Source organism: Globicephala melas, chromosome 12 (genome assembly GCF_963455315.2).
Source record: "Globicephala melas chromosome 12, mGloMel1.2, whole genome shotgun sequence".
Classification (NCBI taxonomy): domain Eukaryota; kingdom Metazoa; phylum Chordata; class Mammalia; order Artiodactyla; family Delphinidae; genus Globicephala; species Globicephala melas.
Window position 1 is genome coordinate 15332207 of NC_083325.1, and position 27655 is coordinate 15359861.

The 27655-nt window shown below is 39.3% G+C and overlaps 1 protein-coding gene across 1 annotated transcript in view; it reads right to left on the reverse strand.

Moving 5' to 3' along the window:
• Positions 1-27655, reverse strand: part of KCMF1 (potassium channel modulatory factor 1) — a 69814-nt gene that overhangs the window by 28316 nt on the left and 13843 nt on the right. Inside the window, exon 3 of the mRNA XM_060309469.2 lies at positions 2224-2391. Within this exon, the coding sequence (XP_060165452.1) occupies positions 2224-2391 (168 nt within the window). The remainder of the gene's footprint in view (positions 1-2223; positions 2392-27655) is intronic.

A 27655-nucleotide genomic window follows, 5' to 3' on the forward strand; every position in this document is an offset into this window, starting at 1 on the left:
TAAGGAGCGTGCAACCTAGATACCCTGCATGTGCAGTTCACAGTAGGGTTCCCGCTCCTATGAGAACCTAATGCTGCCGCTGATCTGACAGGCAGTAATGTGAGCGATGGGGACTGTCTGTAAATACAGGTGAAGCTTCGCTTGCTCACCCGCCGCTCATCTCCTGCTGTGAGGCCGGGTTCCAGTAGCTGTGGGGACCCCTGCTGTATATAGAAAATCCTAACGAATCCACTAAAAAACTATCAGAGCTCATATACAAGTTCAGTAGCATTACAGGATACAAGATCTATATATAAAAACCTATTCTTTTTCTGTAATTTGCAATGGACAATCCAAAATAAAAATTTTAAAAAATTCCATTTACAAAAGCAAAAAGAATAAAATATTTAGGAATACACTTAATGAAAGAAGTGTGAAACTTATCCTCTGATAGCTACAAAATTTTGCTGAAAGAAATGAAAGATGACTTAAATAAACAGAAAGATAGCCTAAATAAACAGAAAGATACTCCGCATTCATGGGTTGGCAGACTTAATAACATTGCTCTCCAAACTGATCTACAGGTACAAAACAATTCCTACCAAAATCCCAGTTGGCTCCTTCGCAGAAACTTGACAAGTTGATCCTAAAATTCACATGAGATTCAAGGGATCTAGAATACCCAAAACAACTTTCAAAAAGAACAAAGCTTGAAGACGCATACTTTTTGATTTCAAAGCTTACTACATAATTGAGACACTGTGGTACTGGTATATAGGCATATAAATCAACGGAACAGATTGAGAGTCCAGAAATTAAAACTGACATTTATGGTCAATTGATTTTTCTTTTTTAACAGCTTTACTATCTTTGACATATAAAAATTGTATATATTTATGGTATAAATATGTTTTCACATATGTATACACTGTGAAAAGATCACCACAATCAAGCTAATTAACATCTCTATTACCTCTACATAGTTACCATTTTGTGTGTGTGTGTGTGTGTGTGTGTGTGTGTGTGTTGAGAAGATTTAATTTAAGATCTCCTCTTTGAAAATTTCCAGTATACAATACAATATCGTTAAGTATGGTCACCATGCTATACATTAGATCTCTGGAACTTATTCATCTTGCATAACAAAACTTTGTACTCTTTGACCAACACACCCCAATTTCCCCTTTCCCTCTGGTCAACCGATTTGCAACAGTAATGACAAGACAATTCATTGGGTAGAAAATAGTCTTTTCAACAAATGACGCTGGGACAACCGGATATTCACATGCCAAAGAATGAAGTTGGAACTCTACCTCATTCCACACACAAAAATTAACTCAAAATGGATCAAAGATCTAAATGTAAATACTAAAATTATAAAACCCTTTGACGAAAACATAATTTTAAGTCTTTATGATCTTGGATTAGGCAATAGTTTCCTAGATATGACACTAAAAGCACAACAAAGGAAAGAAGCAGATAAACTAGACACCATCAAAATTAAAACTTATGTGCTTCAAAGCGTACCATCAAGAAAGTGAAAAGACAACCCACAGAATAGGAGAAAATTTCTGCAAGTCATTTATCTGTAAGGAACTTGTATATAGAATACACAAAGAACTATTAAAAGTCAATAATAAAGGACACATTACCCAATTAAAAAATGGGCAAAGGATCTGAATAGACATTTCTCCAAAGCACATCCACAAATGGCTAATCAGCACTAGAAAAGATGGTCAACATCACTGGCCATCAGAGAAATGCAAATCAAAACCACGTGAGATACCACCACTTCACCTTCACACCCACTAGGATGGCTATAATCAGATAATAACAAGTGTTGACTAGTAAGAAATTACAGCATGAAACATTTAAAGCTTTTCTTATGAATTGACAGTGCCTTCTAACCAACTGTAGAAATAATCTGCTTCCTGATAACCAGAGCAAGAAGACTTGTGTATTGTTAGCAAGAACGGTCAGTTTAAACTTTATTCCTTCTTTACTGAGGCACTCTTCCGTTTCATACCTTGCCGGTTGTATTTATTTCTGAATGGCTTTCATAAATAAACTATAAGAGGAAAAATTACTTAGAATATAAAAGTAAGACTCATGTTATTTTTAATGAATTTGGAGCCTCATGTACTCTACTGGGGACAGTTTTAGAACATTTTGCCTTTACTTCTTCATACACATACACACAAAGTTCTAAATGATAATTCATTAAAATTTTAATTAAATACGTACCAAAATCTACCCTTGTTAATATGCACTGCATTGGGTGGTCAGTTGTATGCCTTGTTGTTGTTGCACCACTTTCATAACAAGATGCACAAAGATCGTAATCGTAGCAAATTAAACACTTATATCTGCGACCTCGAAAATTTCCTTTTAAACATGCATCACAGCTGACACCTATAAAAAAAAGAAATATCATTAATCAGCAGCCGTAAAAGGCCACTCTCCATTTCAATTTTATAAATAAAAAAAATGCATTTAATCCCAGATTTCCTTTCCAAAATGACTAAAAACAACACAGTAAAATGATATAGGAATTTCCAACTACATGGTGGATTTGTTCCCCTGATTTACATTCCTAATGGAAATAACTTAAAATGTTTCAAAAAATGCAGAGAAACGTTTTAAATGCCTTGATGAACTAGCAAGAGGGCAAAACCCAAGTGAAAGAGGAATGGTTAAATGGAATCACTCAAGAAGTGGGCATCTATTTGGAAAAATCTGAGCTTAAATTTTCACAGCATTGCAGGACAGACACAGGAAGCAAAGACCAAGGTCTGCCACGGCGGGATGTCTGAACAGGCAACTCCTCATAAAGCTGAGACCCTAATATACCCTCAGTATATGGGTGAGCTAGAAACCCTCCCTAGGGAATTACAAAACTTACCCGTGAAATCCCCCTCTCCCCAGGCACAAAACAACAACAACAACAACAAAACCCTGAAAGGTTATAACTACAAACCAGTCCAGACTTCTTATAAGTGGAGAGCCCAAATTCAGACTCCCAAATGGTTCTCAGGTCAAGAATTTAATTTAAAGTGGTCCTAAATTAGTACTGCCACCAGGCAGCTGGCAGAAATAAAATTTGAAGGAATGACAGCTCATACACAAAATACCAACAAAAAACAAAACACCATCAGAAAGTAGCAGAAACAGCAGAATCAGAATGGCAAACAGTTTATAACAGAATCGAATATCAAATAACACTTAACAGTTTAAAAGAAATAAAGAAGAGCTTGAAGAGGCGACCAACAGATTTGAAAATGAACTATCTAGGTATACAAAAAATTAATTAAAATTTAAAACTCAATAGGCAGGTTTAATTAATAGTAGGAAAGCCTTTTATTCACATGTGATATGCTTGTTTATACAGAAAACCCCAGCTAAATTACTGAAATTAATATTTTAAGCAAGTTAGCTAAATACAAAAACCAATTTAATAAAACACTGATTTCTTCACTCAAAAAAGACAAATACTGGTATATTTTTAAAATGCCACTTATGATTCCACTTATATGAGGTACTCAGATTAGTCAAATTCACAGAAAAAACACCCCCCCCCAAAAAAAACCCAACAAACCAAAGTAGAACAGTGGTTAGTTACCAGAGGCTGGGTGGAAGGGAGAATGGGGAGTATTGTTTAATGGGTTTCAGTTTGGGATGATAAAAAAATTCTAGAGATGGACAGTGGTGATAGTTGCACAACAATGGGAATGTACTAATGCCACTGAATTGTACCTGCAAAAAGGGTTAAAATGATATGCTGTGCATATTTTACCACAATAAAAACGTTATGTCATTTGTAGTAGCATTTCTGAAAAGTGCCTATGAATAAAGCTAACGAAAGGGGACTTCCCTGGTGGTCCAGTGGTTAAGAATCCACCTACCAATGCAGGGGACGCAGGTGCAATCCCTGGTCAGGGAACTATGATCTCACACGCCATGGGGAAGCTAAGCCTGCGTGCTGCAACTGGAGAGAAGCCCGCACGCTGCAACGAAGATCCCGCATGCCGCAACTGAGACCCAACGAAACCAAAAATAATAAAAATAAAATAAATAAATTAAAAAAAGCCAACCAAAGATATGCAGCCCTTTATGAAGTAAATTAGTAAAAATGTGTTCAAAGACAAAGAGCTTTAAAAAAATAAAAATACCAGGTTCACTGACTAGAAGGTTCAACATAATAAAATATCATTCTCCCCAAATTGATCTGTGGATTCAATACAATTCTAATAAAAAAAATCACAAAAGAATTTTTTGTGGAACATGATAAGCTGACTCAAATTTTTACACAATTTGCAAAGGGTCAAGAATAGCCAAGATATTCCTGAAGAATAGCAAGATGCAGGGATTTGCTTAACATATCAAGAGCTACTATAAAGCTACAGTGATAAAGATAGAATGGCATTGGCATAGAGACAGACAAACTGACCAAAGGAACAGTATAGAAAGCCCCCAAACAGATGCACACATGTTGAAATCTGTTTCATGACAGTAAGGTCACTAGAGATCAGTGGGGAAAGGAGAGAGTAGACAATAAATGGTACTAGGACAGGTGGTCACCCATATATGGGGAAAATAAAATTGGATCTCTTTCACAGATCCTACACACAAGAACCAGTTCCAAATGGTTTAAAGACAAACGTGAAAGGAAAGTGAAAAAATCTCTGAAGACAATGTAGGGAATATTTTTATGAGCTCAGAGTAGGAAACAATTTCTTACACACCCACACGCCCAAACCATAAAAAGATATATTCAACCACGTTAAAATTAAGACTTTTCCTTCACTTTTAATACCCTAGAGTGACAGAAGAGACAACGCCCAGAAACTGGTGATAAATACAACATACGTGACAGACAGAAGTAAGGAATACATTAAGGAACTCTCACATATCAGTAAAAAATGACCAACATCCAACAGAAAAATGGGCAAAGACCTCAATGGGCACTACAAAGAACAACAAAGACAACTGACCAATAAATATATGAAAAGACTCTCATCTCATTAGTCATCAAAAAAGTGCAAATAAAACCATCATGAGCTATCATTTTACATCTACCAATCTGGCAAAAGCTTGGAAGTCTGTTGATATCAAGTGCTAGAGAAGACAAGGGGCAACAGAAACTCTTCGACGCTGCTAGTGGGAACACATATCTGCACAACTACTTTGCAAATTTTGTTCATATTCTAGTCAAGTTAAACATGTACAATTACTGTGACTGCAATTTCACTCTTAAATCTATTCCCTGGGGAAACTTTTGCCCAGGAGCACCAGAAGAATGCAAAAGAATGTTCAAAGCAGTTTTGGCAACTGGAAAGAAAAAAAAAAAAGGCTGTTAACAACCCAAAGGGCCATCAACCGTCCATTATAGAATGAATTAAAAAAGAATGAATGATAGCCTAAAAGAGTGGGTGAAGACAGGCATACAACCAAACTAAGTTATAAAGCAAGTTGGAAGATAGGTGCCATGGAGAAAAATAAAGCAAAACAGGATAAATAGTGTGGACAAAGAAAGCTTCACTGAAAAGATGGTGGGCAAAAAGATGGAATACTTCAAAATCTGCCTATTCAAAATAGCTTCCAAGCATGACAATGCTTTTAGCACAGCACTGAAGGTACTGAAAAGGGGTAAGTATCTATTCAGATTCACAAATGAAAGTTTAATGTAACAGGGTACAATAACTTTGTCAAACAAAATGTAGTGTGAACTGAGCTAAAGAGGTGCCTGAAAGGCAAGCTCAGTTTTGAACACTAACTTTTCGGCATGTCCCATCCACCATTACTCTGCGGGCCCCACTTTTCTTTCTGTGGTGGGGATGCCCACCGACAAGTATAAATGAACAAAGCTTAAGGCGACTGGGGATGGTGATATTGCCAAACACTGCATCAGTTTCAGTAGGGACATGCTGATGATGCCTGTCCCTTGCCTGTTCTACTCGGCTGATAAAATTCGAAGCTATCTAAATCTAAATGCTCTCCTAAGGGGTGAGGATGTCGAGTGGTGTCAGGCTTCACCTACAATCCAGCTGGAGTTCAGTAACTGTTAGCCCTTTAAGAAACTGAGGTTCTTTTAAAAAATTACTAACTTTTTTTTTTTGCGGTACCCAGGCCTCTCACTGCCGCGGCCTCTCCCGTTGCGGAGCACAGGCTCCGGACGCGCAGGCTCCGCGGCATGTGGGATCTTGTCGGACCGGGGCACGAACCCGTGTCCCCCGCATCAGCAGGCCGGACTCTCAACCACTGCGCCACCAGGGAAGCCCTATTAACTATTTTTGATGGAATCATTTCTAAAATGTATGTTTTGGGGGAATTCCCTGGCGGTCCAGTGGTTAGGACTCCGTGCTTTCACTGCTGTGGGCGCGGGTTCAATCCCTGGTTGGGGAACTAAGTCATGTCCCGCAAGTCATGTGCCTCTCCCCCCACCCAAAAAAGACATTTAACAACTTTTGTGATTCAAGGTCATTATTTCAAACACAAATATATATTTCAGTCTGACCATTAAACATTATATTAGGTAAGTTCTCGGCAGGGTTTCTTACAACATAAGTAAGAGTAACTTTAATAATAATCTATAGCAGCAAGTATGTTATAGAGTATTTGTTTTGGTGAAGAGTGTACTATGAATAAGAAGTCGGAAGTAAAAATATTTTATCACATATAATTTTCCAGACAACCTGCTACTCCTTCTCATTGTAACAGCTCTGCCAATTTAATACTTCTAATCTGTCATCATAAGCTTTAGTCAATATCTCACTTTAGAGACGATTCCATACCACCTCTCGACAGTAGCTCGAAGTCTCTGAATAGAAGCACAGAAGCATGCATAGGCTTTGCCACAGTTTCTCAACAGTAACCCGGTCTCCCTCTGCCCCAACTCGAAATTACTAAATCTCATGTAGCTTTGAAAAGAACCCCAGATTTCTCACTCAAAACAGAACCTCTTCCAAGTATACCTGTCCGAATTCACTCTATAACACAGACTAACAAAATGTGCTCCCTTTGTGTCTACTACAGGTGCTTTCCTATCAGGGAAAACAAGCCAGCTCTTCAATGCACAGTCGCTTGGTTAATAACAATGTTCTACCTGGTACCAGGAGACTCAGGAAAATCTGAAACAGAACATATACGTGGCATATGTAAAACGATCAATTCCTTGATAGGAAGAATGAAGTTCCTTCTGGTGAGATAACAATAAGATATATTTAAGATGCTAAGAACTAAAGTTCCTATGCAAGAGGGAGGGGGTGTGGGGATATATGTATACATATAGCTAATTAACTTTGTTATACAGCAGAAACACAACATCGTAAAGCAATTATACTCCAATAAAGATGTTAAAAAAAAGTTCCTATAGAAAAATATCATTTATAATAGAAACAAGAATTCAAATATTGTCAAATAAAATATCGCCTTGAGAGGCAAGGCTGGAGAACCACTATGTGTTAGCACTGAGATCTCCTGGATTTAAAAAATGTTAGGTTTCAGTTACTCTATACTATATACACCCTGCAAAAACTGAGTTAACCAAATAATAAAATACGTAACTCATCCTTGAATAATCTAGCTTTAGCCATATTGTCATAAACAAATTCGGACAGTCACTACTTTGTAACATGGCAACTAGCACAAGCTACATCTTTTTTTTTTTAAATTTTATTGAAGTATAGTTGATTTACAAGGTTGTGTTAATTTCTGCTGTACAGAAAAGTGATTCAGTTATACAGGTATGCAGTCTTTTTCATATTCTTTTCCATTATGGTTTATCACAGGATAACAACAAGGTCCTACTTGTATAGCAACAAGGTCCTATACAGTAGGACCTTGTTGCTATACAAGTAGGACCTTGTTGTTTACCCATCCTATATATAACAGTTTGCATCTGCTAACCCCAAACTCCTGATTCATCCCCGCCCCCACCCTCTTGGCAACCACAAGTCTGTTCTCTGTACCTGTGAGTGAGTCTGCTTCCATTTTGTAGATAAGTTCGTTTGTGTCGTATTTTAGATTCCACATATAAGTGATATATGGTATTTGTCTTTCTCTTTCTGACGTACTCCGCTTAGTATGATTATCTCTAGGTCTATCCATGTTGCTGCAAATGGCATTATTTGATTCTTTCTTTATGGCTAATATTCCATTGTATATATGTACCATATCTACATCTACACAAGCTACATCTTAAAGTTATGGTGGGATATTTGTGATTCCCCATCTGACCAAGTTCACCTAACAAGACAAACAAAAATGCTAGGAAATACAGCTTATCCTCAATTTTGACACGCCCATGTGTGAAACTTACATAAAAAGAATGGTGTATATCTGACAACCCCTATCTATAATAGGTATATCTGAACACATTCAAACCCTCAACACTTACCTTTATATTTAGCAGTTCTGTAAAATAAATACATAAAAGCTATGAACTAAAATCAAAGGAAAGAATGCCCTCTAGTGGGAACAGATGTTTAAAAATCCACCGAAATAATATGTAAAGTCTTTTTTCTTTCTTAATTTTCTAAAATAAACAAAGGTTTATTTACTTATATATATATTACGTGTACATTAAATATACATTTATATATCTTTTAAAAGAAAAACCCAAAGGTTGATACAGCTTTTTCTTTTGATTTGAATGAATTTTTAGGTAGGGAACAGAGAGGTGGTGGGAAGGGAAGGTCGACAAAGGGAAAGCTATCTGTCAAGATACACAGTGAAAAGAAACACAACAGGAAGAGACTCCATCCACCTGAATTTGAAGCCCTGGGATTATTCAGCCTTTGCCACTGACAATCTATTTTGACTTCTAGATGCCATGTAATTTGGAGAGAAGGCTCTCTTTTTACTTCAGTGAATTCTCTCTTCAGGCCCTATGCATCTCTAAATAAGTGTGACTTTTAAAAAAAGAATGTGTGTGTGTTACATGCTATAGAACAATTTTAATATTAAGATCTGCACAGAGAACTATGCCACTAAAATAACTTGACAATGATAAGGGCAATTCCCAAAGAGGCTCTTTGCATTTAGATGGTTGAAGAATCATGCAACCTTCTGAAGAGGATCTCAGATGAACACAAGCAGTTAAAGAAATGAACTATTATAATTCAGTGAACAGCAGAAGTAGCCAGAATTAAAGAAGATGATCAATGGATATTTCTAGAAGCAAAATTGCTGGAACCTAAGACAAATTTTATAATGCTTCACAAGCTGGGAGCCTAGATCAGGAGTAGAAAGCTTTCCCCCCTTCTATTAAAGAAACATTGGGGGGCTTCCCTGGTGGCGCGGTGGTTGAGAGTCCGCCTGCCGATGCAGGGGTCGTGGGTTCGTGCCCCGGTCCGGGAGGATCCCACGTGCCGCGGAGTGGCTGGGCCCGTGAGCCGTGGCCGCTGGGCCTGCACGTCCAGAGCCTGTGCTCCGCAGGGGGAGAGGCCGCGGCAGTGAGAGGCCCGCGTAACGCAAAAAAAAAAAAAAAAGAAACATTGGGGGAAATAGAATCAATCATGCCTTGCAAAGGTAAAGTAACTCTAGGAGTTTGTTTCTTTTTAAAGAAAAAAGAAAGCCCTACTCAATAATTTTTAGAATTAGGAGCAGAATCCCACACCCCCCCCCAATTAAATACACACGTAATTCTGTACATGTTTATTAAAAAAAAATCTATGCCATATGATAAAGGGAGAGACTCAAAAGGAGATGGGTTTCCCTGGTGGCACAGTGGTTGAGAGTCCGCCTGCCGATGCAGGGGACACGAGTTCGTGCCCCGGTCCGGGAAGATCCCACATGCAGCGGAGCGGCTGGGCCCGTGAGCCATGGCCGCTGAGCCTGCGCTCTGCAACGGGAGAGGCCACAACAGTGAGAGGCCACAACAGTGAGAGGCCACAACAGTGAGAGGCCCACGTACAGCAAAAAAAAAAAAAAGAAAAGACCTTTAGGACTTGCCTGGTGGCTCCGTGGTTAAGAATCCGCCTGCCAATGCAGAGGACAGGGGTTCGATCCCTCGTCCAGGAAGATCCCACATGCCGCAGAGCAACTAAGCCCGTGAGCCCCAGCTACTGAGCCTGTGCGCCTAGAGCCTGTGCTCCACAACAAAGAGTAGCCCCCGCTCGCCCCAACTGGAGAAAGCCCGAGCGCAGCAATGAAGACCCAACGCAGCCAGAAATAAAAAAATTTAAAAAATAAATAAAATAAAAAAAAAGACAAGACCTATAGTTAAAGAGACGCCAGGGGCAGAGAAAAGAGAAATCAGAAGGAGCGTATACACCTGGGGAGGGTACGATTCAGAAGAACAAGGGCAGGGTGATGGCGAGGAATTTTATGGGAAAACATGGAACAGCCTGGTAAATAGATCTTGTAGTATGTGTGTTCTTCACACTTAGCAGACTTGCTTGAACCTGTGATACATTTACCCGGCCATTTAAAACAACCTTTTCTGTACTGGGACTCAGCTTTCTAACTTCCGGTTTATTGTTTTCAGGTGGAATTCTACAAGTTTGATGACATGTAACAATGAGGAGCAGCCACCTATCCTTCCACTACTATCTATTCTGCGCCAAGATACAGCAGTGAGTAAAGGTCTTTGCTACACAGAGCTATAATACTCCAGTGGTAATAGCAGCAACTTCCATCACTATTTATTGTGTGCTCATTTTCATAATTACTTTATTAATCCTCACAACAAAGTCATGAGGTAGTTGGAAAATACGATAAAACTTCTTTCATGGCTGTGGATGATTCCAAGCTAGTTCATGTCTGTTCAACAAAGTGGACAGAAAGGCAGGGGTTGGACATCATATTTAAGGAGTTCCTTATGCATTTTTTCAGAGGGAAGTTTAATTCATTTCTAAAAGTTTTTAGTGTAGTGAAATTTGGTCCATTTTGGAACAACTGGCTGTTTTCCTTGGTTTTAAAGAACTGTTCTATGCTCTTATTTCGTAGAAATGCATCCCTGGCCTGCGAACAGAAACCTACCTTAGTAACAATGGACTTGCTCATGAGTAAGCTTAGTTAGGAATAGTCTTTCAGAACCTCTCATCTGGAAATAGAGAAGCTTCTATATTACTCAATCTACTATTATACTCAGCCATGATTAGAGCTATTTTCTGACTCGCACATAAAACGAAGGAAGAAGAGGTGTGTAAGGAATGCCTGGGACAAAGTGGGAATTCAGTGGGTATCTGCTGAATGAAGTGGATGAAAAGAGAAAGGGACATTTTCCTAGAGTATTTAGATAAGAGCTCAAAAGAGAGAAGGGAAACAAGGATTAATGTGTGTCTATAATAGACCTCTTGATGTAAGAATGACTGAATGATGAAAGTAGGGGGGAAAAAGAAGGGACTGAACAACAGGTACTTGTTTCCCGTAGGAGAAAGGAAAATTAAGTCAGCAAAAATGCTGTGCCGAATACTTCTAGGCATCAGCCCCCATTCGGCAACATTAGCCCAGAAGAGCTTGGCTGCCAGCTGTATAAACGAAGGGTCTGTTCTTGGGAAGCAGGTTTTTTATCAGCCACAGATTGTGTTAACAATTTCATATATAAAAGCCAAAACTAAAATCTCAATATTTCCAAATATGTGTGCAACTCCATTTAGTTGCTATAAACAATGCACACTAATCAGAAACACTGCCCTGTTTTTTGTTTTTTTTTGTTTTTGGTACACGGGCCTCTCACTGTTGCGGCCTCTCCCGTTGCGGAGCACAGGCTCCGGACGCGCAGGCTCAGCGGCCATGGCTCATGGGCCCAGCCGCTCCGCGGCATGTGGGATCTTCCCGGACCGGGGCACGAACCCATGTCCCCTGCGTCGGCAGGCGGACTCAACCACTGTGCCACCAGAGAAGCCCTGCCCTGTTTTAAAGACCCTCCAGGCAGACCTACAGGGCAAGGGCAGAAAGCTCTAGCCCTCCCAAAAAGACAAGTGCCCTTAAAGAAGGTGGTAATTTTTATTAAAATATCTAGTGATTACATGAGCATTTTGCAGAGCCTTGTAAAGGAGAACACTAGTAAAAAATACATTACGTTTCAAACCTATTGGGATCCGTCTGAAAAATTAAAGCCCTTAAAACAGGTATAAAATGACACAGGTGAGAGAGAGTCATGGACATATATACACTAACAAATGTAAGGTAGATAGCTAGTGGGAAGCAGCCGCATGGCACAGGGATATCGGCTCGGTGCTCTGTGACTGCCTGGAGGGGTGGGATAGGGAGGGTGGGAGGGAGGGAGACGCAAGAGGGAAGAGATATGGGAACATATGTATATGTATAACTGATTTACTTTGTTATAAAGCAGAAACTAACACACCATTGTAAAGCAATTATACTCCAATAAAGATGTTAAAAAAAAATGACATAGGAGACTCTCCCTCAGATCATCTCCACTAACCAATTAGTGTTTAACTGACCTTGCTGCCTCAGGCACCTGCTAAGGGCTTGGTCACTGAACTGTTGTTCTTCTTTTACAGATGAATAAACTGAGGCCCACAAGCACTATGCAGCTTGCTCCTAGGGCGCACCATCATGAAGTGACCAACGGTGATGACGATGAAGGGTTACCTACTAAAGCAGATCATCTGACAACAATTAATCTGTTTTTTGTTTGTTTCAGAAATGGATGTCTTTAGAACTTTTATTTACTATGGCATAGAGATATACATTTAATGTCATGTTTATTATTCTTCCCTTAATTCTTTATTTTGTGAGAGACTTTAATTTTACCTACCACATAGCTTCTCTAAAATGAAACCCTGAGATTGAGGAATTACTTTCAAGGCAGGTGTTTTTACATACACATATATATATATTTCCAGAGGTTGATAATTGATCAAACACAGCTCTACCTAAAGTCACTATTTTGTTAAGTTCTTATTCTAGAGTAGTGTTCTCTTAACTTTTTGAAAATCCGTGTCCTATATTGGTAAATGTTTAAAAACATCACCATCTCTTTTATTTAAAATTTCAGGGACTTCCCTGGTGGCACAGTGGTTAACAATCTACCTACCAGTGCAGGGGACACGGATTCGACCCCTGGTCTGCAAAGATCCCACATGCCGCGGAGGAACCAAGCCCCATGTGCCACAACTACTGAGCCTACGAGCCACAACTACTGAGCCCACGCACCATAACTACTGAAGCCTGTGCTCTGCAACAAGAGAAGCCACCAAAATAAGAAGTCCGTGCACCGTAGCAAAGAGTAGCCCCCACTCACTGCAACTGGAGAAGGCCTGTGTGCAGCAACGAACACCCAACGCAGCCAAAACCAAAACAAAACAAAGACAAAAAAAAAAACCTTAAAAAATAAAAAAAATAAAATTTCAGTAAGCAAGAAACATGTCAGGCCTCACTCTTTCAAATCACAGCAGAATATCAATATGACTCAAATATATAATTTATTTTTCTTTTTTGGTCTTTTCAAACATAAGGAAATCTGGCATACACACATCTTCAGACATGGGAATCAACAACCTATTATACGTGACATAATCACATAATGAAATTCTAGAACATCGTACTCCAACAAACTGCTATTATCATGTATAAGTCCCCACAAAAACAAGTTGTAAAAGGATACAAACCACATGGAAGCATTTATGTAAATTTTAAAATACACAATACTCTATAATTAGAGTTTATGGACACATACATATGTGGAAAGCATGCTGAAATGTGAACGGAAAGGATACACACCAGCTCCAAGAAGTGATGGCCTCTGGGAAGTAGGGAGAAAAAGGAAGGAAATAGAATGGAATCAAGAAAGGGTACAAAGTGAAATTCGTCCATATCTGCAAAATCTTTCTTTCTACATGTTTAAAATGTTTCGTTAAAAACTCCACGAAAACCTAACACAGACAAAACTCCCCCAATCCCATCTCAACTTGTACAGTAGCATGGAAGGTTGACAGGATGGCTGGTTTTACACTGAGGTATAAATGGGTAAAATAGTTGACCTAATGAAATTATAGAATAAAACTAATGTTTTTTGGCCCCAGAGATGGATTCTATATCCCGTACTTGTTAATTCTTGCTGAACTATCAACTAGTCACTGAGTTTCAAGCTAAGCATTCACAGAATGACTTCTCCCAAGCACAGTGTATAATCTGGGTACGCTAGGCACTGCACAGACAACGTGGACAGCGTACTAGTGGGCACTGACAACAGGCTGAAGTTGCTGTTTAGAATGCCTTCCCATTGCATAGTTGGCCAATGCAGTACAAAGAGCAGTAGGGGACCTCTTGCCTTTCCTGGAAAGACAGACTACATATATTCGTGAGAGAGAAGAATGTCATTTTAAACAACTAAAGGGTGAAACATACTTAATGGGATTTGCCACCCCCCCACCCCAGAACATCCTGCCTATGGTTTAAACACTTTAAAACTGATCTTCTGCAACTGTTTTAGGGAAAGGGGAAGAAAACCACAAGATGAATAGGGAGGGACCAGAAAACATACTATTTAATAATTATTTGAGCTAGAAATGTCTGCACATTTATTTGTGATAAATTCACAGTCTGCACATGACAGCCCTTTCTATTATAGTGTAAAGGATTTGTCCTGCACGGATATTAGGAGATAATTTTGTATTAAATTACTGTAACAACATTACTTCAATGAACACAAGTTTCTGAGCACCTATAGGCCCACTTAGTGTTTAAAGTTTAATAGGGAATAAAGATAAGTAAACAAGCAATTAAAATAGAGTATGAAGAGTAAGTGGCAGAGAACTATGGGAACACATCCAACAAATAAGAGCAATATAAGATGACCTGTTCTAGTTGGGAGAGTACAACAGAGCCCCACAATTAGCCTCACCCTGACACAACGCTTCATATCAAGCAGTCCCTGAGGTACCTTCTCTTCAAAACACTGAAACACAACTTCAGGTCCCTTTGTTCCATGTTTCCTCCACATAAAGCAATTACTCTAAATCCGCTCTCAGAAAGCCACTACACAGCTTAAGACAAGAATCAAGTCGCTTCTGGGACTTCCCTGGTGGCGCAGTGGTTAAGAATCCACCTGCCAATGTAGCGGACACAGGTTTGATCACCGGTCTGCGAAGATCACATATGCCACGGAGCAACTAAACCCGTGCACCACAACTACTGAGCCTGCGCTCTACAGCCCGTGAGCCACAACTACTGAGCCCGTGTGCCGTAACTACTGAAGCCCATGCGCCTAGAGCCCATGCTCCGCAGCAAGAGAAGCCACTGCAATGAGAAGCCTGCGCACCACAACGAAGAGTAGCCCCCACTCACCACAACTAGAGAAAGCCCGCGCACAGCAGCGAAGACCCAGTGCAGCCAAAAATAAACAAATATAAATAAATAAATTTATTTAAAAAAAGAATCAAGTCACTTCTTCCTCTTTTCTTTTTTTTTTTTGGCTGTGTTGGGTCTGTACAGGCTCTGTACTTGTGGCGTAAAGGCTTAGAGGCTCTGCGGCATGTGGGATCTTCCCGGACCAGGGACTGAACCTTTGTCCCCTGCATTGGCAGGCGGATTCTTAACCACTGCGCCACCAGGGAAGTTCCCTTCCTCTTTTCTAGGCGAACCGATTTTAAATCTAACAGGTCTTCAAAAATCCTACCTTCAACTGTTACGTTATGTTTGTGTCTGCTCTAGTTCCTTCACTGATTTTAAAGCAAAGAGACCTACAACAGATATAAAACTCTGGAGAGGACTAGGAATAACGCAAAGTACAGAGAATGCTCTAGCACTGGAAGAGAAAAAGCGGTTTATGTCTGGCTTAGAAAGCACACTAGCCTACTTTGGATGTTAGGTCTGAGGCGATCATGAGTCATGCAAGGTGCAAGGTACTGTAAAGTATTAGGTTGATCTTTGGGAGATTTCCTTTGAGAGAGGACATGTCTTTCTACCACTGAGAGTGACACACAACAGTATGGAATAGAAAGAAGTAAAGGACTAGGCATAAAGGCAAAATGAGAAAAATAGGCAGTGCTTGTATAGTCTGAAGCAAATCTCTAGGAAATCAAGTTAACTAGTACTTAAATATAAGTATCCAAAACTAAAAAACAAAATAAGACATTGGCTTTAACATAATTTATTTTTTTGGCCACATCGCACAGCCTACGGGATTTTAGTTCCCTGACCAGGGATTGAACCCGGGCCCTCAGCAGTGAGAGCACAGCGTCCTAACCACTGAACCACCAGGGAATTGCCTAACAAATATTATTCATGTTTCTTCTTCCCTCTGTTTGTGAACATTTTTAGCCATTATTCTAAGCATGGCTCCAGTAGGGCACCATCCAGAAAATGCACCCAGGTTGACAATATATCCATAATGACTTGAAAATGCAACACTCAAAAGAATAGTTGCCCCACTTAAAAAGACTATGGCAATAACTACAACCTAAAAATTCAAGCACAAACTTCAAGAGCATGTAAACGAATAACTTTATCAGCAAGGATTTGAACCCTGCCTGACTGCGAAGAAATTACTTAACTGGTCTTTGCTTTCCTCATCAACTAAAGAAAAAAAAAAAAAGCATATACTAATCTCTCTATATTGCAGGGCTGTAACAGGAACATAAATGTTAATTTCTCTTCCCTTCCTTCACACTTCAAGGTTGTGTAAAGTAAAGTAGGGTGCTGGTTAGTACTACTGTTTCTCAGCTCCAAGTCTACCCTTCTCTATTCTTTTCTGCAATGATGGTCCAGGAGGTGGTCCTCAATGGGGTCATTTTGCCTCCCCAGGGGATAGCTGGCTATATATGGAAACATTTGGGGGTGGGGTGGATACTGGAATCAAGTGCATAGAGGCCAGGGATGTTGTTACTAAACATCCTACAAAGCACAGGATGGCCACCTGGCCCAAAATGTCAGTGGTGCTGAGGCTGAGAAACAATGGTCTAGGGTTTGCAAACTCAAGTTATTCATACTCCCTTGGCAGCTGGCTTCTGGTTCACGTTCTGCCAATGGGAGGTTAAAGAGGGAGAGAGAAAGCACCCCTCCAGCAGCAGAGGGGTTCTAGCACCAAGCTCTTCTGGCATTCTCATCACCAACCAGCTGAATCCACTCAAAGGCCAAGCACCGGCTGTGTAGAGATGGGCCTGGGGAAGTAGGAGTCTCTGAACTCCTAAATTCTAGTAACCCCATCTTTCCCCTTTTTGCAATGATAGAAATATCTCTTTATCCGTGCTGTCCAAAGCCATCAGTCTTTAAAAATCCCTTGTCAGCTTACAGAGCCTAGAAGCAGTGCTGGTCCAGCAGCAATGAGCCCACCAAGCAACCAGATCTTGGTTTCCATTATCCTCCACTAAGAGGAACCAGAGCTCCTTGGAGAAATGGATGATTCCAGAGGTTAGGACAGGGTGAGTACGTGAGGAGCCTGTAATGTCTAAGGTCTAGAATGAATGATCCAGAAAGAGGGTACATGTCAAAAGGACACAGAAGAAACCTGAATGGGGTTTCCACTGTCCAAATCTGGGATAATTTGAGCATCAAAATCAATAATAAAAAAATAATGCCCACTGAATAATACAGAAATCCACGTGTCCACACTGATATGAATGAAGAAATAAATTAAGGAGAAGGAAACAGGAAAAAAACGTCCATGTAGTAGATATGCTGACTAGAATTTACATTCCAACTCCTAGTTCACCAGCACTGGACCTGCACTGTCCAGTATGGCAGCCACTAGACGCATGTGATTATTTAAATGTAATTTATTAAAATAAAATAAAGGGAATTCCCTGGTGGTCCAGTGGTTAGGGTTCCACACTTCCACTGCAGGGGGCATGGATTAGATCCTTGGTCAGGGAACTAAGATCCTGCAAGCTGCACAACACAGCCAGAAACAAACAAACAAACAAAAACAAATAAAATTAAAAATTCAGTTCCACACTGAATTGCACAGCTGCATTTCAAGGGCTCACATGGCTAGTGGCTATTGCATTGGACAACAGTGCATTGGACAGTGGCATTTAAGACTGAACCATAATTCTGTGATGATAAGGTCTAGAACAGATAATAAGGTAAGACCTAATTTTGTTCTTTTCTGAAAATCTTAAAATCTAGTATTGGAATTTAAAAAAGACAATTTCATAAGAATAGGGACAACACAAATAAATAATAGCAACAAAATTTTGGAAGCTGGGAAGCAGATGGATGAGTGGTAATGGAGTTAGGAGGTTGGAGAAAGCTGAATCCTTGTATGGGTAAAGGGGGAAGCAAAAAAACCACCCAATTTACAGTACACATTCAACAAAATGTCTGGGACTGGCAGCATCAGGTATTGCTGGAACTTGGATTAGAGTGGAAATCATTTAAAGATGAAAGATGTAAAAACTCTTCCAGAAGCAGTTAAATTTGTAAGTTGCCTTTCCAACATATTCTACTCCAAGTGGAAATAGGAAGTTTATTCATTAAAGAGGGTAAAACAGAGGGCCTCTGACCTAGGGAACTCAAGGCACTGTTGACAACAGAATAATATGCAAGTATTACTGAAAAGAGAAGAGTCTGAGTTAAATCTTAACTAAATTATTTCCAGAAGGAGAAGGTGCAGGAGGGAAAGAGAGAGAATAGAACGTTAAAGAGAAGAAAACTGGAACCCAAATCTAGACGTTTCAATATCCTGAAAGTGACCTTACACATAAAGGAACTAGAAAAAGAAGAACAAACAAAACCCAAAATTAGTAGAAGAAAAGATATCGTAAAGATGAGAGCAGAAATAAATAGAGACTAAAAATACAATAGAAAAGATCAATGAAACTAAGAGCTACTTTTTTGAAAAGATAAACAAAATTGATAAACCTTTAGCCAGACTCATCAAGGAAAAAAGAGAGAGGGCCTAAATCAATAAAATCACAAATGAAAAAGGAGAAGTTACAACTGACACCACAGAAATACGAAGGATCATAAGGAATTACTACAAACAATTATATACCAATAAAATGGACAAGCTAGAATAAATGGACAAATTCCTAGAAATGTATAATCTGCAAAGACTGAATCAGGAAGAAATAGAAAATATGAACAGACCAATTACCAGTAATGAAATTGAATCAGTAATCAAAAAATTCTCAACAAACAAAAGTCCAGGACCAGACAGCTTCATAGGTGAATTCTACCAAACATTAACACCTATCCTTCTCAAACTATTCAAAAAAATTGCAGAGGAAGAAACACTTCCAAACTCATTCTACAAGCCTAGCATCATCCTGATGCCAAAACCAGACAAAGATATCACACAAAAAAAGGAAATTATAGACCAATATCACCAATATCATTGATGAACACAGATATAAAAATCCTCAACAAAACACTAGCAATCTAATTCAATAATACATTAAAAGGATCATACACCATGATCAACTGGGACTTATCTCACAGATGCAAGGAGGGTTCAATATCCACAAATCAATCAATGTGATACACATTAACAAACTGAAAAATAAAAATCATATGATAATCTCAACAGATACAGAAAAAGCTTTTGACAAAACTCACCATCCATTTATGATAAAAAAAAAAAAGAACTCTCAGCAAAGTGGGCATATAAGGAACAAACATCAACATAATAAAGGTCACATATGCATCATACTCAATGGTGAAAAGCTGAAAGCATTTCCTCTAAGATCAGGAACAAGAGAAGGATGCCCACTGTCACCACTTTTATTCAATATAGCATTGGAAGTCTAGCCACAGCAATCAGACAAGAAATAAAAGGATTCTAAATTGGAAAGGAAGAAGTAAAACTGTCAGTGTTTGCAGATGACATGATACTATACATAAAAAAATCCTAAAGACACCACCAAAAAACTACCAGAACTCATCAATGAATTTGTAAAGTTGCAGGACACAAACTTAATATACAGAAATCTGTGGCATATTCTATACACTAACAACTATCAGAAAGAGAAATTAAGAAAACAATACCACTTAAAATCCTATCAAAAAGAATAAAATACCTAGGAATCAGCCTAACTAAAGAGCTTAAAGACCTGTACTCAGAAAACTGTAAGACACTGATGGAAGAAATTCAAGACACCACAAACAGATGGAAAGGTATACTACGTTCATGGATTGGAAGAGTTAATATTGTTAAAATGACCACATTACCTAAGGCAATCTACAGATTCAATGAATTCCCTATCAAAATACGATTGGCATTTTCCACAGACCTAAAGCAAATAACTCTAAAATTTGTATGGAAACACAAACTACCCTGCATAGCCAAAACAATCTGAGAAAGAAGAACAAGGCCAGAGGAATCATGCACCCTGACATCAAGACTATACTACAAAGTAATCAAAACAGTATGGTACTGGCACAAAAACAGACACATAGATCAAGGGACCAGAACAGGGAGCCCAGAAATGAACCCACACTTATATGGGCAATTAATCTATGACAAAGGCAAGAATATATAATGGGGAAAAGACAGCCTCTTCAATAAATGGTGTTGGGAAAATTGGATAGTTACATGTAAAAGAATTAAACTGACTACTCTCTAGCAACATACAAAATGGATTAAAGACTTAAATGTGGGACTTCCCATCTGGTGCAGTGGTTAAGAATCTGCCTTCCAATGCAGGGGATGCGGGTTCGAGCCCTGGTCAGGGAACTACATCTCACATGCATGCCACAACTAAGAGTTCGCATGCCACAACTAAGGAGCCGGTGAGCCACAACTAAGGAGCCCACCGGCTGCAACTAAGGAGGACACGTGCCGCAACTAAGGAGCACACTGGCTGCAACTAAGGAGCGCACATGATGCAACTTAGGAGCAGGTGAGCCACAACTAAGAGCCTGTGAGTCGCAACTAAGGAGTCCACCTGCCGCAACTAAGACCCAGTGCAACCAAAAAAAAAAAAAAAAAAAAACCGGAAGCTCTTTGACATTGGTCTTAATAGCATTTCTTTGAATATGTCTCTTGAAGCAAGCAAAACAAATGCAAAAATAAACAAATGAGACTACACCAAACTAAAAAGCTTCTGCACAACAAAGGAAGCTATCAATAAAGCGAAAAAGCTGCCAAGTGAATGGGAGAAGATATCTGTAAACAATATATCCGATAAAGGGTTAATATCCAAAACATACCAAAACCTCACACAGCTCAACATTAAAAACAAAACAAAAACCCGATTAAAACCTGAATAGATATTTTCCCAAAGAAGATATACAGATGGCCAACAGGCACATGAAGAAAACACCCATCATCACTAATCATCAGGGAGATGGAAAACATTATGGCGACTCCTCAAAAAATTAAAAATAGAACTACCATACAATTCAGCAATTCCACTCCTGGGTATTTATCTGAACAAAATAAAAACACTAATTAGGAAAGATATATATACCCCTATGTTGTTCACTATAGCATTATTTACAGTGGGCTGGATATGGAAGCAACCTAAGTGCTTATCAATGGATGAATAGGTAAAGAAGATGTGGGGTGTGTGTGTGTGTATGTATACATACATACGTATATATACATATGTATAAAATGGAATATTACCCAGCCATAAAAAGAACGAAATCTTGCCATGTGTGACAAATGGATGGACCTAGAGGGTATTATGCTAAGTGAAATAAGTCAGACAAACACTGTATTATTTCACTTATATGTGGAATCTAAAAAACAAATGAACAAACATAACAAAACAGAAACAGAGCTACGGATGCAGAGAACAAATAGGTGGTTTCCAGAGGGGAGCGGGTAGGGAAAGGAAAGAAATAGGTGAGGGAGATCAGGAAGTACAAACTTCCAGTTGCAAAATAAACAAGTCACAGGTATGAAATAAACAGTGTGGGGAATATAGTGAATAGCTATGTAATATCCTTGCATGGTGACAGATAGTACCTAGACTTACTGTAGTGATCATTTTGAAATGTACTGAAATATTGAGTCACTATGTTGTGTAACAGGAACTAACACAGTATTGTAGGTCAATTATACTTCAAAAACAAACAAACTCATAGAAAAAAGAGATCAGATCTGTGGTTACCAGAGGCAGGGGGTGGGGGAAAGGGGAACTGAATGAAGGCAGTCAAAAGGTACAAACTTCCAGTTATAAGATAAATAAGTACTAGGGATGAAATGCACAACATGACAAAGATAATTAACACTGCTGTGTGTTATATATGAAAGTTGTTAACAGAGTAAATCCTAAGAGTTCTTAAAACTTTACCCTGAAAGCGAGAAAATGGAGGAGAGGAAAATAATCAACAGAATAATTCAAGAAAACTTTCCAGAAAAGAGGATATAATTGACAGACTGAAAAGACCCATACAGTACCGAACAAAATGGATAAAAGGAAAGCAAGTAACCACATTTCAAAAGAGCAGGCTTAAGGGAGATTCTACCACCTTCCAGGAGAGGGAATAGGGGAGGAAGGAAATAGAGGTCACACACAAAGATCAAGAATTTGATATGTTCAACAGGAACACTGGACTCCAAAAGGTAATACACTAATGTCATCAAAGTTCTAAAGGAAAGAACTTCCAAATTAAAATTATATACTTTGCAAAGTTATCATTCATTGATGAGGGTAGTATTAACAATATTTTCATATTTGTTAAGTTCTTACAAAATTATTCCCAGTGCACCCTTTCTCCAGAAACTACAGAAGAGTGAGAAGAGGAAATAATGGGGAGATCGAATCTAGGAAACAGGAGATCCAAAATAAGAGAGAAGCAACTAAAATCAGCAGGAAGATGGTGAAGTGGGAACTCCCAGAATGACAGCCATGCAGTAGCTGAGAACAACTTGTCCACAACAGAGCAGTGACACTCAAAAGCCGTGCCCAATGAGTGGCCACCGCCCAGATCCTGAGGCCACAGTACTGTTTGTTTTACACTATTTACTGAAGTGGAACACCATTTAGAAAAATACACAAATCATAAATACGCAGCTTGGTTTTCACGAAGTGAACACATCCTGCGTAACTAACACCCAGATCAGGTTAACAGAACAAAAGTCTCCCTTACGCCCCTTCTGGTAGTAACTACCCCAAGTTACTATCCTGGCGTCTAACATCTTGGATTAACTTTCCCTGTTTTTTGTGTGTGTGTATGTATGTGTACGTGTGTGTGTGTATGTGTACATGTGTGTGTGTGTGTGTATATATACACACACACATACACATACAGACTTACATAGCATACCTGCAGTGCTTTCAAAGTCACTCATGCACATCTGAGTTACCAATGTGCACATTCCTAGCTGAGCTCAAACAAGTGGCCGCTCTGCCTTCTTGTTTCAGTTCATCCTGTAAACAAGCATCCTTTTCATGGTCTATGTACTGTCACGTTTTTCAACTTTCTGTATTGTTTGTAGGTGGTCTCACTGTTTAAAGTGGCCCCTAGTGAAGTGCTGAAGTGCTGTCTAGTGTTCCTAAGCACCACAAGGCTGAGAAAATATGTGTTAGATAAACTCTGTCCAGTCATGAATTATAGTGCTGTTAGCTATGACTTCTATGTTTATGAATCAACTGTATATTAAGTAAGGTGTCTTTCAACAGAAACACACAGAAAACAAGGTTATGTATTGATCTGTTGATGAAAGTGTGACCAGAGGCTCACAGGAACGTAGCCCTGTATTTCTACTGGAGCATTGGTTGAGTATTTGCTACTTCAGTGTTCATGGCAACTTTATAGAACACAGCTACCAAGAACAACAAGAATCAACTACACACACACACACACAAAATTATATACTTTTTTTCTTTTGACCTGAGGACAGAATGATGCTCAGGGCGTCTGGCCCAGGCTCCGCTGCTCATCTGGACTTGGCTGATGAAGTAAGTTCCTGTTCTCCACTCCAGGAGGGAGTTCAGCTTCACCCCACAGGTGTTCTGCTCTGACCTGCTCCTGAGAGCGGGGGATGTGAGCGGCTGTCCTCTGACCGCATCTCGGCTGGAGATCCACCCTGGTCCAAACGAAGGCCCAGCCAAATCCCCCGCTCTGTGGTGGCCCTGATCTTTCAAGGTCCACTCGTGACCTCACCCAGTGACTTCTGCAAAGGGTCTCTGGGAAACTCCCAGGGAGGCTGAAGACAGACTTTGTTCAGCTTCTCCTCTCCTAGGAGCTTGTGTCCAATGGTGCAAACTGCCCTTTCCTCACACAGAGAGCTCTGAGCTTGTCACTCAGCGATTCATAACTAAACAATACGCTGCTTAGATAGGAAGAGATTTACTGGGGATAAAACTATAGAGAAAGGCAAGAGGACGATCAAGACAAAGGTCCAGATAGTGGTTATGGACATGTCTGGGAGACAGCCTATGTTTTAATACAGATGGATACAATGTCCTTTGTTTTATTATCTTTTTACTGAATGTAGACATCTTGCACATTTCTGAATGCATGACACATTTCTCACACACGCATAAAAATTCCATTCTCAACGAAAAGGACTGACTGGTTGGCATATATCTTAAAAATGGCAAGTATGTTTAGATTTTTTAAAAAAGCTATGAACTTCTTAAAAGAAACTACAAGAGGATCTCTTTATTTTACCTCTTAGTGTGTGAGAAGTTTCTAAGCAATACAGGGAACCTGAAACCATAAAGGAGGCAAGGAAGCACAATGTAAATTTGATAATAGGTAAGTATAAAACTTTAATATTGACAAAAGAGCCACAAAATAAGTCAATTACAACAGATAGAGAGAAATATTTGCAACAAATACAACAAACAATGGGCTCTTAAAGATTAAGAAAAGACCAACAGGAAAAACAAAAAAGAAAAATGGGAAATGATACATGAACAGGCACTACTGAAAAGGAAGTATCATTCAAATACATCCTTGAGGGACTTCCCTGGTGGCGCAGTGGTTAAGATTCCGCCTGCCAATGCAGGGGACACGGGTTCGAGCCCTGGGCCGGGAAGATCCCACATGCCATGGAGCAACTAAGTCCATGCGCCACAACTACTGAGCCTGCGTTCTAAAGCCTGCGAGCCACAACTACTGAAGCCCACGTGCCACAACTACTGAAGCCTGCGTGCCTAGAGCCCATGCTCCGCAACAAGAGAAGCCACTGCAATGAGAAGCCCGCGCACCATAATGAAGAGTAGCCCCCACTCGCTGCAACTAGAGAAAGTCCGTGCGTAGCAACGAAGACCCAATGCAGCCAAAAATAAATAAATAAATATTAAAAAAAAAATCCTTGATAGTAAAAAAAAAAAGTGTGTCTAAAGTCCTCCAAAATTTTCAATGCCATTCATAAAAAGGCCTAATTCAAGAAAGGCTCATGAACTCTTAAAGTAGAAGTTTCAGGCACATCCAGTCAAATGAAGCATAAGCTGACAGTCTTAGGAATAACAGCTGGCTCCATTCTTAGGTAAAACTGACCCTCCACCTACCAGTCCTCCAAAAAATTCATTTGCTCTCATTCTGCAAGAGTTCTAGTTTAGGCGCCACCCCAGTCAGCATATAAGTAACACTGAATCACGGCCTTCAGTCTATGCTGACAACATTTTTTAGCTTCCTCATACAGTTACATACTTGCTATACAGCTTCTTTTCACTTGCCATCTTGTGCCATGGTAAGGTCCTGTATTTGACCCTGTTCTATACGATATTTTTATTAGTGTCTTAGAAAATGACAGAAAGCATACTTATAAGCTTTGCATAAAAGAAACAGTTAAAACACTGGAGGACAGGATAGAAATTCAAAGAGGCAAATGGGTGTGCCAAAACAAACGAGATGAATTTTTAAAGGGGTTCACATAATGTCTTGCTGTTGGATTAAAGAGCAATTCATGTGATTAAAACAAGCAAGCAAACAAAACAAAAAAACTCTGGGTGAATTAAGTAAGCAGAACTTCAGCTTCAGTATTAGCCCAATATGGGATGCAGTTGCTTACAAAAGTGAGGGAATAAACAAACAAGCTTAGGCTACATTAACTGTCATGTGGGACACACAACTGTAATATTTCCACAACATTTTGCTCTCGTCAGACCATATGTGAAGAACTGCATTCAGTTCTGGATGTCTTGTTTTAAAATGAGAAACAAATACAACATACTGACAGAATGGCAAAAGATCTAGAAACTCAGTCAAGAGAAATTACTAAGAGACAAAATGAGAAGAACAGAGAGCATGCAGTGTGGAGAAAATGTGCCGGCTCCACACAGACCCAGTACAGAGAAAGAACGCACTGCTCTCCATGCAGCTACTCAAGTCCAAACCAGGAAGCACTAAATGCAACATGGAATCTTGAACTGCATCCTGCAACAGGAAGGGGATATAAGGGGAAAAACTGGTAAAAATCTGAGTAACTCTATAGTTTAGTGAGTAACAATACATCAATGTTGGTTTCTTAGTTATGACAAACTTGTCAAGTTAACATGTTAACATCTGCGGAAACTGGGTGAGGGGTACGTGGGAAGTCTATTTACCATCTTTGCAACTTTTCTGTAAATCTAAAATTACTACAAAATAAAAAGTTTATTAAAAAAAACCAAGAAACAAGGAGGCAGATGGTTCAATGAATGACACTCAAAACAGTGTAGTGAGTGCTCTGTCAATGCATGGGCTGTGTTTAGAGATTAGACAAACTGATACATGCCTTTGAAAGAATTTCTGAGTGTTTCACTGGAGGATGAGGCCATCTAAATTGGAGGTCAAATGAGTTTATTAAGACCATCAATATCTATCTTGGAGTATGAAAGCCAGAATGTAAAGAACAAAAGCAAACTGAAGTGACCTATCAACACTAGGGAAATAACCATCTTACATTTGCAATAATGTTGCAAGTCATTCTACTAGTTTTCAGGAGGACCCAGAGGCTTCCCTAAGTGTTTTTGCAAACTGTAGCTCAGGACCCAGTAAAATCAGTTTAATCACAGAAGCTTTCACCTGGGAGGTACCATCCCCAGGGAGCCTATGGGGGTTATTTTTTGGTCACCACAATGATTGGGGTCCTACTGGCATTTATTGGGGGAAAGGCACCAAAGATGCTAGGAGTCTGGAAATGCAATAAAGAATTGCCCAGTATCCCAACAAGATTTTCCAAATCTCCCACCAGACATTCAAGTAGGAAATTAAAACAAAAAACTTTAAAATTGAGCATACTACCAAACTCCATCTTCCCCATAAACACAAAATATTTCCTGACGCTTTAGTTAACTTATTTTCCAGGTGTGACACTATCCTATAAGTTAAGAAAAGACTGTTTTGCTTCATTTAGGACTAAGACTGTTTAGCATTTCAGAAAATCTGATGACAAGCTGTTTGTAGTAGCTGAGTTTCCAGTACAGCATACCTCTATCAGACTGCTTTTATAGCCGTAACTTTCAAATAGTATGTAACAGAGACGTCTCTGAATAGATTTATTTCTAAACACTAAGTTAGTAAGGATTTATGAAACAGAGGGTTCTTTCTAAACTTTATTAACATTAAAAAAATTTCACATCAAGATCATCCTATATGTTATCCGATATTAGAAATCTATGTTGTGAAAAGTAACTATTAAACTTATTTATTTTGGGGCTGCTTCTCTTTCTTTTTTTACTCTGAGAATGTCTCTCCAAGTTTACCACATGGCTGTTAACTGTTTCTTTTTCTAATCCATCCTCTACACCCCACTGCCCATCAAAGGATATGCCCTGCAGGGTAGTTAAGTACTAGAGTCTGAAAGCAGGTTGCTAATGATGACTTCTTCCAGGTTTTCTGTGAGACTTCATCACTTCCTTGTCTCATGCCAGGTCAT